This window comes from Drosophila subpulchrella, chromosome 2R (assembly GCF_014743375.2).
Source record: "Drosophila subpulchrella strain 33 F10 #4 breed RU33 chromosome 2R, RU_Dsub_v1.1 Primary Assembly, whole genome shotgun sequence".
Lineage (NCBI taxonomy): Eukaryota > Metazoa > Arthropoda > Insecta > Diptera > Drosophilidae > Drosophila > Drosophila subpulchrella.
Window position 1 is genome coordinate 8,568,267 of NC_050611.1, and position 16,412 is coordinate 8,584,678.

Genomic DNA, 16,412 nt, shown 5'->3' on the forward strand with positions numbered 1-16,412 from the left:
TGGTGTCCCAGAATGTTATGGTGTCCTTATTGAATAGATAAATACGGACACCGATACGCTTCGACAATTCCGTACAAATTCCGCCATATGCAAGTCGACTTTTCCTTTTGACAAAACTATGTGTATGTACCAGTAAAACTGAAAATGAATATATTTTATTAACTAATCGTAATAGATTCTTGAATGACACACATAACTGAAATCGATTGGCGCGCATCTAGTAACGTAACCACAAATGCCATGCGATAGCTATTCAACTACTGCAAATAGTTTCAAATACAACCTTAACAAAAGAAAACAAATCGATCGTAAATTAAATGTACTGTAACTCCCCCTCAATCTTCGTTGTGTGTGTAAACAGAATACAAAGTGTAAAACATTAAACTGTAAGCTAACCGAAACGCAATCGATCCCGAAAAGCAAATACAAATGTTCACAATTACTACAGCTACCGAAAAAATAGCAATAGACATAAGGAGGAGCGCTTAAGTCTGCCCAAAAATGTATTTAAAAGCCAGTCTTTAAATGTCCTGACAGGTTACCCATCGGATTATTCAGCAGACGGGCGCTTCTTTCTCAGATCCTCACACGACCACAGCATATAGTTGGGTATACATATATCAACTCACTCGAGCCAACACAATCGCGCAGCAAAATAGATATGTACGAATGTTCAACCATGTGGCAAACGATATGCGAAACAAACATTTAAACAATATTGTGCAACTTTACATAAGGCATTTATGATTTTATGAAATAAACTCTACTTAAGGATGTACTATGAAAATTGTTTTTTGGTTGGGAGACTATGGTAAAGTCATGATGACTACTGCAGACCAGCAAAATAGGCGGGAAGATAAGGTGAAAATATGACAAAAAGGTAACACTTTTGAGGATTAATTTGCTTCTATTTTGTGGACCTGTCTATAATAGGTCTGCTTGTAGTCAGGAGACTAACGTTAAATAGATTGCACAAATAAGAAATTATATTCCATTTTAAAAAATCGACAAAAAAAAGTTTCAAGTACAAATATTTAATAAGATTCTATATTTACAAACTATATATAATCTTTACTACGCTTTCGCTACCTCGGCTTTCTTAACATACTTCAGTATCCTAACAATTGTCGAAGGAGTTACCCCTTGAATTCTACTAGCTGCTGCAATAGTCTGTGGTTGAATGAGCGTCAGCTTCTGTCTTTCCTCGTTGGACAAGCTCAGTGACTTGGAGAAGTAATCAATGTCGGCGGGAATAGATAGGCGCTCCTCACGACGCACATCCTCCACATCCCGTTGCTGTTCATCGACAAAGAACGAGTACAGCGCCTCGATTTTCAGCCTTTCGGCCAAGTTTCGCTCTCCGTTCAGCCAACTCAGTTCGTTGGGATGGAGCTGGATTAACTGATCCACCGTGATGTTGTCCGCCGGAATGCCAAGCATATCGAAGGCAGTTTTCTCCACCGACGCCTTGGCTTTGGGCAAGTCCAGAGCCTGTCTCCAATAGTGGGTGTGTTTTCGTAATCGCCTTAAGGACTCCATGGCAGATTGTAATCTCTCCTCGGTTTGCTGGAAATGCTGATAGCGATGTGGGGATACTAGACCAAACTCGTAGCCCTTTTGGGTAAGTCGCATGTCAGCGTTGTCCGGCCGAAGCGACAAACGGAACTCTGCTCGGCTCGTGAACATGCGGTAGGGCTCGTTGGTTCCCAAAGATGTGAGGTCATCGATCAGCACGCCAATGTATCCTTCTGTTCGACTAATAGTTAGTTGCCTTCCGTCACTGTGGCGGGTTTTGCCAGCTGCATTAGCACCAGCTATGATGCCCTGGGCAGCTGCCTCTTCGTAGCCCGTGGTTCCATTTATCTGTCCAGCGAAGAAGAGTCCTGGCACTCGCTTCGTTTCCAGCGTGGGATACAGCTCGCGGGGATCTATGAAATCATACTCCACTCCGTATCCGGGTTGAACAACTTCCGCTTTCTCCAGACCCTGTATGGCATGGACGAGCTCAACTTGCTGGTCGTGGGGTAGCGTGCAGGAAATTCCCTGTGGGTACACCAAAGGACTGTCCAGACCTTCTGGCTCCAACCAGACCTGATGAACCTTGGCGCCGAACCGCAGGATTTTCGACTCAATCGAAGGACAGTAACGTGGGCCTGTTATCTCCTCGGTGACATGACGATTCACGTGAAGATTGTTGCGGACAATGTCGCTGACCTTTGGCGTCGTGTATGTGAGATAGCAGGGTAGCTGATCTTTGGCCGGAATCCACACTTCTCTGTTGAGGAAGGAGAATGGCATAGGCGGATCATCACCGTCATGTCTTTGGAGCTGAGAGTAATCCACACTGCTCTTTGCTATCCTAGGAGGAGTTCCTGTTTTCAGTCTTCCCATGCGAAAGCCCAATCGGTCGATGGCTTCCCCCAGAGCTTTGGCAGGAGCATCACCAATCCGTCCGGCTGGACGAACCTCCAGACCGATATTTATGTGCGCCCTGAGGAAAGTGCCCGTGGTGAGCACCACGGATCGACTGCGCACCACCTCGCCGTTGGCCAATAGGACTCCGGCACAACGTCGGGTTTGGGTATTCTGTTCATCCTCGATCAGAAGGTTGTCCACGGCAGCGGCTCGGATCTCCAGGTTAGGCGTACTATGCAGTTCCCGCTGCACAGCCTTCTTGTACAGCTGGCGATCGATCTGGGCCCTGGGCCCCCAGACCGCCGGTCCGCGCCGCCTGTTGAGCACCTTGTAGTGAACTCCCGACACATCGCAGCAGCGGGCACAAACGCCATCCAGGGCGTCCACTTCGCGCATCAGGTGGCCCTTGCCAATGCCGCCGAACGAGGGATTGCACGACATCTCGCCAATGGTCTCCAGCTTGTGGGTGAGCAGCAGGGTGCGGGATCCCATGCGAGCGGCTGCCGCCGAGGCCTCTGTTCCGGCATGTCCGCCTCCGATGACGACCACGTCGTAGATCTCGGCACTGGCACTGTGGGCACTCCTCGATTGGAGGCGAATCCTTCCAGCCAGGCCACGGATCATGGCGATTCGCAGCTGCTGCATTTTCAAAATAATAAACAATAACAACAACCGGTATTGCACAACACATGTGCGTGTGGGGCTATCGATAACTACCGAAAGGAGCGCTCGATTGACAATCTATCGGGAAAGCCCGCTAAAATTTAATTTATAAAATCTTTCTTTAACTACAAGCAAAAAAGAAATTGATCATATACATATTATACAATAACACAGTATTTAGGTATTGGGCAAGCACATAAATTATAATGAAAAGCTGGAGATATGTCTAATTTCCTTTAAAAACCATGATTTTGTATATCTTAATTATATTATTATTTTATAATAATTGTATTTTGGAGAAATAATATGTTTATCTTTAAAAAATTAATTTATTATTTTATTATTAATTAATTAATTTCTCACGCAAGGCTCATTGGGTTAGGGTTTTTTTTTTAGAAAAACACTTTAAAGAGGACAGACTCTTAAAATCCCACAAAATGTAAATCCAATCAAAATAGTTTTTATTTATAAATGCTTTGAAATAAACAAATATAAATTTAATAATCCAATATTAAAAACCGTTGATGTCTCACATAAAAAAGTTGTGAAATTAAAAAGGCTTTCGTGAGAAACGAAATAAACGGTTGATATACATTCGTCTACTCCGGCACCTTTTCGGTGCGTTTCTCATGGGTAATGGTAATGTCCACGGTGCACATGTTGGGCGTGAGGAAGCTCTCCAAGAACTGGGCACCCTGTCGGGGCAGGCGATCGAATGGGTAGCCCATGGACTTGCGATCCGGATAGAGGCTGTCGCGAAGGCCGCAATAGGAAGCGGCATCGGTGCAGGCACACTCAGATGCTTGCACAACCTGGAGGAGGTGAGAGGGTGAAGGTCAGGTGGATGCCGTAGTATCCTTCGAGAACACTTACCCTATCATCATCATAGTTGGAAATCATGACGAACAGCTTAAATGTCATGCCCTCAGAGCGACCCTTGGGCACCAGCATGTGGTGTGGCCATCCACAGCCGCAGAAGTCATATATGGCCTTGTTGGGAGAGTTGTCATCCGGTTTGCGGAAAGTGCGCTCGAACGGTATGGTTACGTTCGAGTCCACGGATTTCCGAGTATGCATAGACCGTCCGGCAGGCATCTTAATCACAAACTTGTCCAGCTCCACCATCAGGCGGCGCTGTTCCCTCAGTTCCATGATGCCATTACGCTCATCACACATTGGCGCCAGGAAGATACGAACGAATCCCTCCCGCGTGGCTCCACTGGTGTTCTCCACTTCGATGTTGTAAGTGAATTCGCTGTGCTGCAGATGGGTGAACCGAGCGGAGACCTTGCCGCGGGGCGAGAAGTCCAGGCCGCGGGACATGTCCACATCGGACTGCTGCCAGAAGGTGGTCAGTTTGTTGGTCTGGTCGCGACTCACCACTTTGATGCTCTGGACGCATATGCCCGGGAAGGTCAGATCTTCCGCGCTATATGGGGTCAGGAGGCGCTTGTGCTCCTGGAACAGGTTGTCCACAAAGGAGTGCCACTTGTAAAAGACTGGATCGCGCATGGCGGTGGGCGTATCACCCATAACACCAGCTTTTTCCAAATGCTTGTTGGTCGGATCGTGGGCGAAGGCGATCAAATTGTGTCCGTTGTTGTGTAAGTTTCCATACTGCCGATAAAAAAAAATATATATGTATATATTATATTACATACTTTTTTAACATTGTTATTTTTTACTAGTCCTTCCAATCTAATCTATAGTTCCACTATAGGTTTTAAATCCCTCATAAAACTGCTTAAAAGTATGCAACAACGTATTTTGAAACCGAATTCACCAAATATTCATTCTGACAGACTATGTTCTTATTTTACCTTTTATTGAATTTTATAGTGATGAAGATTTTTAGCTAAATTAAGAGAGGAAGCTAGCATCGGTAAGCCTTTTCTTAGGCCCTTACTAATAAACCCATATCATGCTATTAAAATCACACGTAATACTATACGTACTATGTATCAAAACTAATAATTGAACAATTACTATACATTTTAAATATTTTCTGTGGGCTCTACACTTTTACTTTACTACTTTTAGGAGTATTTACAAAGTACCCCAAAAGGTCGTTATAGACAAGATCATACTTTCGATATTAACACCGCCAAAAATCCTAAAACTATTTTTAAAAAGGGTTCGAAAGATAAACAAATGCACTTCCAAATGTTCTTGGAAATTTGTACAACAGATTCCTTGTTCAAATTATGCGATCTTCCTTAAAAGATTGCTAATTTATTTCCAAATCTTACCAGCGTTCTGTTGACCGAAAGAACGGAGGCCTCAATGATGTTGCCCAGGATATCGATGCCCTTAACTTCATCCAGGGCCACCTTTTGGTTATCCTCCTAAAAATATTAATAATATGAAGAATTTTTCCGGTTTTAGAGAAACAAATGCCCGAACTTACATCCAAAACATAGCCCTGGTGGATGGCCTCATAGATGCGCTCCCGCCAGCGCTTCATTTCGTCGAGGGACACTCTTATCTGACCGACCCGTTCCACATCCCTCAGTCGGGTGTTGTCGAAACGCGGCGGATAGGCCCGACTGGCCACCGTGGAGTCCATCTTGGGGAAGTAGCCCTCGGCGATGGGCTCGTCCAAGTTGTTGAACGGCTGCACCTGAGCCATATAGTTGCTCAGCCGCTCGGCATTATACCGGGCAATAATTTGCTGGTGCATGTAGTAGAACAGCTCGCCACGACGATCCTTATCCACGATGCTGCGAATGGGGGCTTCGTAGGGATAGACCAGGTGCCAGTGCCAGTGGTGAAGGTTGATGCCCATATCCTCGCGGAAGTACCACAGGCGGTGCTCCACGTCGAGATCGGAGGCAGTATAGTTGACGGGTATTGTGATGGCACCCCGGGAGTCAGATGCATCGATCACGAACGATTCTTCGCGCATATGGCGAAACATCTGCGAGTCGATGAAACGATCAGGAAAAACTTGCGAAAATGCAGGCAGATTCAGGTCCTTGGTGTCCGGACGATGGAGCAGGGCCACCGACAATGCATAGTTAAACATCACCGGATTCACCCGATCCCTGGCATATACGGCCACGCTTTGCAGGTCATCCACGGTGGGCATGTTGACAAAGACTTCGATCAATTGGCCGGCCATCTCAGCGTGGGACTTCAGGAACACCGAGAACTGTTCGGCTCGGCCCAAGGACATGGGGTAACTGAGATCGGGCACTTGGATCTCCTTCACCGGGACGCGCTCCCTTCCGCAGCAGACTCGGTTCTGTACCTTCTTGCAGATCTTGTTGTAGCGATTGGTCAGATAGGAGTCGGGAATGTTGAACACGGTGCCATTGCCACCCTTGTCCATGAACACAGGCTCAGTGGGATGATCGAACAGCAGGAGGAGATTCTTCTTGTCGGCCATTTCTAGAGAGTAGATTCTTGCAGGACCTCTGGGTAAGCAGTTCACTCAGGGAATGTCACTTGAAGCGTTGAAACTTCACAACTGTGACTATCCACCGAAATAGGCCCACTATTTATACCCAATTATAATTCGGATAATGCGCCCTTATCCAGTTTCCAGTGGAAAACCACATTTCATATTTTATCAAGTTCGAATAAAAATAAAACATAAGTCCTAGTCATAAAAGAGTTAATTCATCGCATCAGTAAAACATTTTGTGCGTGCTTCGCAAGGGCGTAGTCATGTGTGGGCAGGGGCATTGGAAAATCTGTTAATTTCCATATTAAGACTTGAAAAATTCAGATATTATATCAATCAAAATAATTTGTATTGAATTTGTCTATTCTAAGTAGTGTTTTATACGAAAATACAAATAATACCTGTTGAACTTATAACTGGGCCCGAAAGGTCCCCAAATGGAAAGAAAATAGTTTTGTGTTTAACCATTAAACGTTAATGCCATAAAATGAACGTCCTCAAATAAAAAACAAGTCACACAAAAAAATGAATATTTATTTTGCATTTTGGGCCACCCTAAAATATAATTACAATTTGCCGCCTGACCCCATTTGACCCCTTAGCAGCTGTGAATATAGTTTGCAAATACTTATCAACGACCATAATTTATTTGTGCGTCACGAAACATATTACAAATAAAAGTGACTCTTTCGCAAGCTTCATCTTAAATTAAGCTTAATCCTTATCAACATTACAACATTTTTGGTATTGGTAATATTAAACAGTCCCTATGGAGCATATGGTTGATTCAGCCGCGTGCCACGCCCACAATCCGCAAAGTTTGTGGTGCCCACATTTTTGAAGAGTTATTTAGTCTAAGTTATGTCTTTTTTCAGTGGTAAATATTTATTGGCGTGAAAAAAATCGTTAATATCGCATTATTAGTTAATAAGTTAAAATGGTTAGCTGAGCAACGGGTATATGATAGTCAAGGTACTCTCAATTCTATTTTTACACATTTTTTCTGATAACCTCGTTTTGGTTATAAAAACTACATTTATTATTTCATATTTAGCTTAGGTTACAATTTTCGGTAACTTTCCGGATCTACTTAGAAACAACTTAACTTTGAAATCAACTGACTAAAATCCTTCCATTTCTGCTTTCCGCTTCCGCTTTTTCAGTTTTTGCTTGATGTCCGGAGCTTTGCCACGGACGACAGCCGCCTTTAGGCGTTTCGCTGCCTTCTTGCGCTCCTGCACGCCAGCCTTTCGCTTGGCCGCTCGTTCTGGATCGTGAATCTTCTCCTGGGCCACAACCTTGCGACGCTCGGCGCGTCGAGCCATCAGCTTGGTTTGCACCGCATTCCTGAGTTTGTCGTAGACATCGGCTCCTATGCGCTTTCTCAGACGACTGCCCACCCGAAGGGCTTGCTGGCGCAGATCTGCATCCACGTTCTGATCCTCTTCGGACATTTCGCGAACCAGAGCCTGGAGTAGAGAGGGCGCCAATCTGGTTACGGACTCCACACTGAGCAGCGTGGACAAGGCCTCTATTAGCGTGAACATGGCAGTTCTCTGAAGTTGGACAAGAGATTGAGTAATTATACTTCGATATATATAGTTATACGTACTATGCTGGTGTCGTGAGGCGCCTTGGCCACTTCTTTGTTGATCAGGAAGCGTATGTTCCGCAACAGCCAGTTGAGGTTTATTTTGTTGACCGGCACTCGCTCCTCATCATCATCATCAGCATCCTTTTCCTGCTTCAGACTAAATGGAACATCCCTCAGCATGTGTCCAATGTACAAGAGAATCTTCGACAGCTCATCGATCATCTCCTGTGCCGTATCGCCCGGTACGACCTGAGCACACAGATCTAAGACCAGAGATTTTATATCCTCTGCGGGCTGTCCATAAATAAAGTACAGCGTCTGTTCAGTGCCTGCTTCCTTCTTAATTCCGGACAGCTGTTGGCCAACAATCGTGTAATCGTAGTGGGCCAGGATGTGCGTCAGTAGTTTGGCTGCATTGCAGCGAACCCAGTTGTGGTCGTGTCCCAAAAGTCTCTGAGAGCCGTAGGCCAGCTCATCAATACTATCAGAGAGTTCCGGATTGCTGAGTAAGCCCTCACCGCAATGCTCAAAAATTTTAAGCAGACAGTACTGTAATTGGATAAGCTGGTGGTCAGCTTTGCGCTGCTGTTGCTCTAGCCGGGATTCGTTGTCGTTGTCACCGAGTAGTAGTTCTTCATCGGGCAGAGTTTCGAATTTCTGGAAAATAACAAAAGAGTTTTTGGTGAATGCGCACACAAATGGATGTAAAAGCTTCGGTTACCTTTCGCTTTTTCTTGTTATGCAGACCATTTTCATTCGGCTCTACTGCCAGGTGTCCTGGAGCTCGCACAAATCTACCTGCCGACTCAGCATCACCCAAAGTCATAACATTTACTAGAATGGGCAGTACCAGGGGCAATCTTTCTGCAAAGCCGGCTTTTTCCGCCTGGACAAATCTCGAGAGAAGAGCAGCGGCCATTTCCCGGACTCCTGGCTTCTGACTGGACTGTGGTGAAGTGAAGAACAGCAGCGTCAGATCCAGCAGGGGTTGCCTCTCCAGTTTGGTGAGACGTCCGATCAGAGCTTCCAAAGCACCGGCCACACTGCGTCGACACGATGGGTCTTCATCGTTAACCAGTCGGGTTCCCAGGGAAAGATATAGAAACTCGGACTGCTTGACCAGCATCAGCTGCGGGAACTTGTTGATGATAGAGTGCATGAACTGAATGGCCGACTGGCGACCGGCGGTCTGGCTGTAGCACAATTGCACCGACATGAACTTGACAAACTGCTCAACCTTATGGCCCAGCGTATATTCCATTATATAGATGAGCAGGATGCCACGACACTCATCTCGCACATAATCCGAGGGAGAGATGATGGAAAGGTCTCCCAGACGCTTCATCAGATCGTGCAGGGAGCGGCTGTCCACCTTTCGACCAACAAGAGCTTTCAGCAAGGTAAATACCATGGTCTGGCTACTACATTCACCCTCCTGCAGCTCCTGTTCAATGTGAAGCAAAAGTTGCTCGATCTGCTCCTCGTTGAGTTTGTAATCCTGGCATTTGCGCAGCAGGGCCACCACTGCTTTAAAGCTCGCTCTGACCAGCTGAGCGTTCTCCTCCTGCCGGGTGGCTCCAAAAGTCGAAAAATTCTTGAGGATCTCAAACATGCGTCCAACCACCGGCTGAAGTGCCTCGTTGCTCAGTTCGGACAGTTCGTACTCTCCCAACCAAATGGCCGTGTAGCACTTAAGCGCATATGTTGTGGTCCTAGCGTGATTACTGCTCAAAGAATCTTTTAGAAGTGGCAACAGAGGATGAAGGAAGGGTTGGTAATCTAGATCCGTTAGCTTCTTCCGTTTCAGCACGAAGTGAAGGAGCTCCAACCCAAACTCGACCAGAATATGAGCATTGGCTTGTGTATTCGACTTCACTTGCTTGTTGCCCAAAGCCACACTACGCCTTCCTGGCGCCGGTTGAAGGATCAGGCAATCAGGTCGCGTTCTCCTCATCAGAGCCTGCTCTTTGTCTGTGAGCTGCCGTTTCTGTGATCCTGGCAAAAGGTCGCTGATGCTCTCCGACATTGTGCCGTATATGAAAATCAACAGGCTCTCTCTTGCGATGTGGGTGTTCTCAACCAAGCCGCCCACTATTTTAGCAAAACACTCCTGAATCTTCTGCGTGACTTTACGGGAGTGGGATCTTGCCAAATGCTCCTTGAACGGCAAAAGCAGGTCGAGCAAACAGTTGTCTCGAATATGACGAGCGGCTATGTGGAGCGTCAGGTAGCTCTTGGCACTCGGCTTGGCTTCCGGCGTGTGAGCCACGATTTTCTCCACCTCCTTTTCGGCGCTCACATCGCCGAATATATCGTTGAGAGCCACTTCTAGCAGGTTTTGAAGGCACTTTTCAATATGGTCAGGTTTCAGGTCACCCTTAAGAGCATCCAAAACGCCATGGAGGGTCACAGAGAGAACGTGCACTTGGAATCCACGTGTAAGCAGCGATTGCAACTGCTCCAACAGCATACCCAAATAGCTGCCACCCAGGGTAACCATAATCTTCTTGAGGATGTCCCTGGTGAGCATTCGAACGGATTTTAGAGGGGATCGCAGGAAGGTGCAGACCTTCATGAAGATTCCTAGGGAAAACGAAATAAAAAGTAATTATGTCATTCGTTCTAGTTTTTAGCCCATACATACCAGGCAGGCTGTTGTCCAATAGTTCCAGAGGAAGCTTCTGCAAAAGTTTAACCATAGCCAAGGCAATAGGCACTCGCTGAATCTCCTCTTCTTCTCGTTCGTAGCTCAGGCGTCGCCGGTTCACCTTGTGTTTGGTGTCATAGTTGGTTTTTTCGGTGATGGATCGGTTGAGGGTCGGCAGCAAAACTGTAGTGATAGCGGCCATGACCTTTTTGGCAGCGTTGGGAGCAAGCAGTTGAATTCGCTGTTGCTCTACCGCAGGTTCGATCGCCTCTTCCTCATCGAATTCAATAAAGTCAGACTGCTCCTCTTTTTTCAAGGGCTTTTCCTCGGCATCGTCATCGGCGTCCTCTTCCGTCTTATTTTCTTGCGTCTCTTCAGCAGGTTCTTTAGCCTCCACTTCCTCGGACAGCTTTTCCTTGAGCTTGGCGAGAGAAGCTAGATCCGTTTGTGCCTGGGTCAAGTCAAAGTGAAAGCCGTCAAGGATGCGAACCACAAGCCGGACACACTGTTTCTGCTGCCCCTGGGCGTGTCTCAGTTTTTGAAGGTAGTATCGCAGAACTGCTTGGTATTGTGTCCAGGGGAGGAATTCACTCATCACTCCCACTGACTCAATGGCTGCATCTACAAGCGTGTGTTTACCCGAGTGCTTTTCGCTCATCAGGTAGCGGGTAGCCAGCGGGAGGAGGAACTGTGTGAGTGTACGGGCGCATGGCGGAGCCTGCCGCCACCTGCCACCCGATATATTCACCAGGCGCTGGAGAGCTCGACCGTGTCGCTGGGTCTGCAGATGAAGCATGTTTTCAAAGAAGTCCACCTCCAGGTCGTGTTTATCCGTCAGCGGCGAGAGATCATTTAAGATCTCGTGTGCAGCCGGACATTGACGGGCAAGTTCACCAAGTACACCGATGGCCTCGCTCCTGGCATGCTCGTGCTTCTCATCTCTCATACAACGTTGTACTAGAGGCAGCAGAGTATCATCGAGCCAGAAATGCACATCCTCCTTTACTTCTAGTTGCAGAGTTACCAAGGGAAGCATTGGCTTTAACAGTTCCCCTATGTTAACTCTCATGCCCAGATCCGAATCGTGCCGCAGCATATAAAAGCAGTTGTAGACCACCAGGACTCCGAGTTGCAAGTCTATCTTCTTGTCCTTCTTCTCCACCAACTGCTTGAGCTCCGAAAGAGCCTCGAGACGTTTGTCGTAGTCCGGCTGCTCTAGCCACCTTTTGTCCCAGGCATTCAGGAGCAGCACAATCCTTACCCACTCCCGCAAGGATGCAGCAGTGGTGGATAGTTCGACGTCGTGTTTCGCCTCCTTGTGCAGTCTTTTCGCCATGTCCGACAAGAGTTCGCAAAGTAACTTCCTTGCGGGCAGCACACTAACCTGCTCAAAGAGTGGAGCCAGCTGACGAACATAATCCTGCGGTTTTGGGACACGTTTCAAAAGATTGGACAACGTGGTGACTAACTGAACCACTGTTTCCGGCCCAGCTGATGCCGACTGTTTGGTGAATATGGGCAGAAGTACCTGCAGTAGCAGTTCACAAGTATCTGGTTCCTCCACATGCGATGTTATAAGGGTTAAAATGTTGAGTTCCCGCTTATCAAGCGTCTGTCTGCCCGCCTTTTTGTGGCGCCAACTGTTCTGGAGCTGTTGAAGGATGGCTGGAATGTGTGGGTGCACAATGGACAAGACCTCGGCACTGTACTCCTCTGTGGATGCCGATTCCAAGAGGTGTTCCACCATCTGGAGTAGCGATCGCTTAACATTGGTCTTGGCTTTTTCGTTTAGTAACAGAGCCATCAGATGGTGCATTATAGGAAGTTTATCGGCAGGAGGACTTTTATTTAGCCATTTTTGATAGCGGGGCTCTCCGCCCCATAGGAGAAGTAACTTCAGCATGGGGGTAGGCGTGTGGATAGAGTCCTGGGACAGGCGAGCAATACCTGGCCAAATATATACCTCACAAATTGCATTCATCTCGGGCTCCTGCCACAGCTCTTCCATGTCGACCAGCTGACCGAAGTAGTTCACCAGTGTCTGCAGGCCAGAGTGCTTCACATTCTTGTAGGCAGACAATAGTTTGCCCTCTCCGTTGATTACTTCCTGGGCGACGCTGCCCACGAGTAGGAGTAGTTTCAGGACGTAGCACTGGAAGTCAGTTGACAGCTTGCCGGCAAACTCCTTGCGAATAAGCTCTAGTAGATTGACTATCCTCTGCAACTGCTTGGCTGCAATCACCGCTGACGGATCATAGGAGTCCCGAACAAACTTAGCCATTTCGTTTACTGGTTTGTCGGTGTAGGCAGTAAACCTTCCGAACGCCATTTTCAAAAAGTCCATGATCTCTGACTCCTCTAGTTGGCCCAGGAATCGCAGAATCAGCGTCTTTCGCAGCTGGGCAGACAACTGCTTTTGGACACCTTTGGTCAGCATTTTGCCGTAAAGCACACGAAGCATGAAGGGCATCAGTTCCGATCTTTGCTGAGGCGAAATGTTGGCCAGTTCAAATCCACTGAGGGTAGTCTTGAATTTTTCTTCATCAATGAGACCCGAAAGCTGGGCCTTCTGCTGCACCAGAGCTGAAGGCTGCTTGTAGGCCGCCAGGCAGTCAAGCGCCAATTGTTGCAACTGGGAATTCGGACCGGCTAGAAGCTCCAGGTAGAAGTCATGCATCTCCGCCTGCCGATGCAGAGCCTTAGGATTTGGCTGCGACACAAAGCAGGCGAGTTTCAACTGAAGCGTTTGCAGTATAAACTTGGTGTGGGAATTTTGAGCTCTCCTTTTTTGCCGACCACGGGGTTCGGGCTTTGTTTCATTTTCATCATCGTCCTCGGCGTCAACATCAGCAGCTAAAACAAAATCAAAAGGAATTTAAATGTGTTATTGGGATATATTTGCGGATAACTTACCTGTGGCTTCGTTCACATTCCAAGTGTGTTCGGTTTTCTCCAACTGGGCGCGATATTCCTGTTCTAGAAATCGCAAAAACAATCGCACTATATCTGCATTCTTCACCTCGGCCAGTGATCCCAACTTGGGCAGGCTTTGCCAGAGGAGCTGACGGTAGTTCAGCGCATGCTGAAGAGTCAGTTGCTGCTCGCCCTCCACTGGAAGAAGCATGGTCAGCGCCGTCGATTGGTAGTCTCTTTTGAATGGCTCTTGCAGTGTTGTTACATCCCTCTTGTAATCTATGCAGGCCACAGTTTCCACCAACTTGGCTTTAAAGAGGTTCCAGAACTCATCCGCTGTCATTGCTTTGGCATATGCAGCCAGCAACTGTTGAACCGGCGCCCACACAAACTTGAAGTTGTTATACAGCAGGCCAAGCAATAGGCTTACAGCGTGCTCTTTGAAATGTGGCAATTGGGAGAACTGCTTAAACTGAGCAGACGACGGTTCCAATTGCTGCAGCTGGAGGAGCAGCTCGCGGTAGTTGTGGACAGTGAGTTCGATGCAGGATGCAGCATAAAAGTGGGAGTACGGATTGGGTTTGCTCGCGGTGTTGATCACATCTAAGCAGTGGGCTGCTATGCGCCTGTATTGTGAAACTGGATTGCCCAATAGACTCGCAATACCAGACAGTAATTCTTCGCTAGCGGATAGCTCCTTTTTAGGGGTTTCAAGAAGAACTAGCTGCAAGCAAGCTAAAGCCCGAAGGTCCTTCTCCAGTTCAGGAATAAGATAACTATTAATATTAGATCGCAGGCTCTTGGGTAAATTAAACTTGAGCAAAGCATGGGTTTGAAGTAGCAATAGAAGCAGGGTGAAATCTTTTTCGTTACTCTTTACAAACTTCTCAAGCCCTGACTGCAGCTTTTGCTCCAAAGGCTGCTTGCTGAATCCCCTCAAGTGAGGTGCTAGAATGACGAGTAGCAGATGATTCTCTTTGCTCACGTCTAACTTCAGAAGCTCTTGCTCTACAATATTGATTGTCTCTTTTTGCTTTAGCTGGATTGGGTAAGCTACCCATTGGGCGAGCGAGTTGCCATCCACTTGGAGCGGCCGCTTATGCTGAACGATGCGAGCCAGGAGCTCCAGTGCTCTTTCCTGCCTCTGCTCCTCGTAGTATCCAATGACATTGGGCAGAACTAGAATCTCAAATTGCGGATAGTCCAAAAGCTGCAGGATGGCGTCCTCGTACACGGATTCATGTGCTCGACTTATGCTTAGAAGTTTTTGCAGCAAACGACTGGCATCCAGTTGGGTTAGTTGAGTGTGCTGAGCCTTCAGCAGACTGGTGACCAATGCTGTCAACGGCTGAAGAGGATCCACTTTCTGATCCAGCAACTTTAGCAGAGTGGCAACCACCAGCGGAAGCTCGGTGACATAGCGTCCGTCTTTGTGGGTGACCAATGGAAGCATTAGATCAATCAGCCTTTGAACATCGGCACCATCACTGCTGGCAGCCGAACAGAGGGCCTTCCAAAGGACGTTACTTTGGTCTGAGCGCAGGAAGTTGAGCAATAGTCCCAACGAATACTCCACAATATCTCCCAGGAGTTCTGTCTGGGCTTTCGTGTGAGCCGAAGCCTTGTTGGCGAGCACCTCCAGGACATGGGCGAAGATCTCAGCCGCCGAGTTGTGCAGCTGTCCGTTGACGCCACGCAGTATTTCGTAGATGAGTCGTCCACAGCCATGAACACTCTCCACCTGCTCGCGCAAAACAGTCTGCAGCACATAGGCCAGGAATCGTGGGAAATCCCGGACATCGCGGGCAATGTATGCAAAGCATTCCACAGCAAAGTTGGTCACGTGCTCGGCATAGTGCTGCTCATCCAGGAGTGGTAGAATGGCATTGAAGACCACACCAATGTTACGCTTTAAATATGGCTTGAGGGTCTTGAATAGGTGCGCCAGACAGATGAGGGTCCACTCCAGTTGCTCCGAATCTTGGGTGTTGAGCAGGCAAATCAGACGGTCCAGGACACGCTGAAAGTACGGGTAGAATTCCTCGCGGAGATCCCTGGCTAGGACGTATAGCAGATCCAGCAGCGGTTGCTGGGACAGGTTCGTGGCAGTAGCCAGGCGCTCGAGCAGCAGGTCCACCACAAAGTCCTTCTGGTGCAGCAACTGCGGCAGGGTCACTATTTTGCGACATCGCTTGCTGAAGTAGTTGTACTCCTCGGTGAGATTGAGAACGTTCCATTTCTGGAGCGTCTGCTGGAAGTAAGTGGCGTTCTCCTCCTCGTAGAGCTCCTCGTTGCGGTGACCTATGTGGTAGAGCGCCAAGTGCCGCAGGTCAATCTCATTCACCCGATCCCCGAAAGATTTGAACTGCGGGAGAAAAGTTATGTGAGAGGGGGCTCCAAAAACGTGAGACTTCTGGGGACACTCACTCGAAATGTATTGGTGTCTTTCGTCTTTTCCGCTAAGGCTGCCATTTTGATGTATTTTTTACTTGAGTACCATTCACTTCATTTGCACTTGGCCGCTTTAATTCACGTAAAAAACACTTTTGTTTACGGACCCTTTTCTTTTCAAATGCAACACGTGCAAAACATATTTACGCACAAATATCGATAGACTGTCGGCGATTGCACGGACTGAAAACATATGTTCGTGATAAGTTATCGATAGTGGCGGCTATCATTTTAATCTGGCGCGCAATTCAAATTGCATATTATAAATCTATATTGATAACGGTGTTAGATTTTTAATAAAAAATACATTTTGTTTTATATAT

General features: G+C 47.3%; 3 protein-coding genes across 3 annotated transcripts; all 3 read right to left on the reverse strand.

The window, feature by feature from the left end:
- Position 1: 1 nt before the first annotated feature.
- On the reverse strand, positions 2–3,108 carry LOC119550998 (protein MTO1 homolog, mitochondrial). The gene has a single exon (XM_037860047.1). It carries the CDS (start codon positions 3,058–3,060, stop codon positions 1,075–1,077), a length of 1,986 nt encoding a protein of 661 aa, XP_037715975.1. The 5' UTR covers positions 3,061–3,108; the 3' UTR covers positions 2–1,074.
- Positions 3,109–3,677: 569 nt separating this feature from the next.
- Positions 3,678–6,466, reverse strand: LOC119549711 (phenoloxidase 3-like). The gene is made up of 4 exons (XM_037857943.1): positions 5,486–6,466; positions 5,328–5,423; positions 3,952–4,695; positions 3,678–3,890 (listed from the first exon to the last, which is right to left on the reverse strand). The coding sequence occupies exons 1-4, from the start codon at positions 6,464–6,466 to the stop codon at positions 3,678–3,680; spliced, it is 2,034 nt and encodes a 677-aa protein (XP_037713871.1).
- A 643-nt stretch (positions 6,467–7,109) lies between these two features.
- On the reverse strand, positions 7,110–16,225 carry LOC119549452 (small subunit processome component 20 homolog). The gene is made up of 6 exons (XM_037857548.1): positions 16,066–16,225; positions 13,639–16,003; positions 10,723–13,578; positions 8,800–10,661; positions 8,097–8,735; positions 7,110–8,040 (listed from the first exon to the last, which is right to left on the reverse strand). The coding sequence occupies exons 1-6, from the start codon at positions 16,108–16,110 to the stop codon at positions 7,606–7,608; spliced, it is 8,202 nt and encodes a 2,733-aa protein (XP_037713476.1). The 5' UTR covers positions 16,111–16,225; the 3' UTR covers positions 7,110–7,605.
- Between the last annotated feature and the right edge of the window lie 187 nt (positions 16,226–16,412).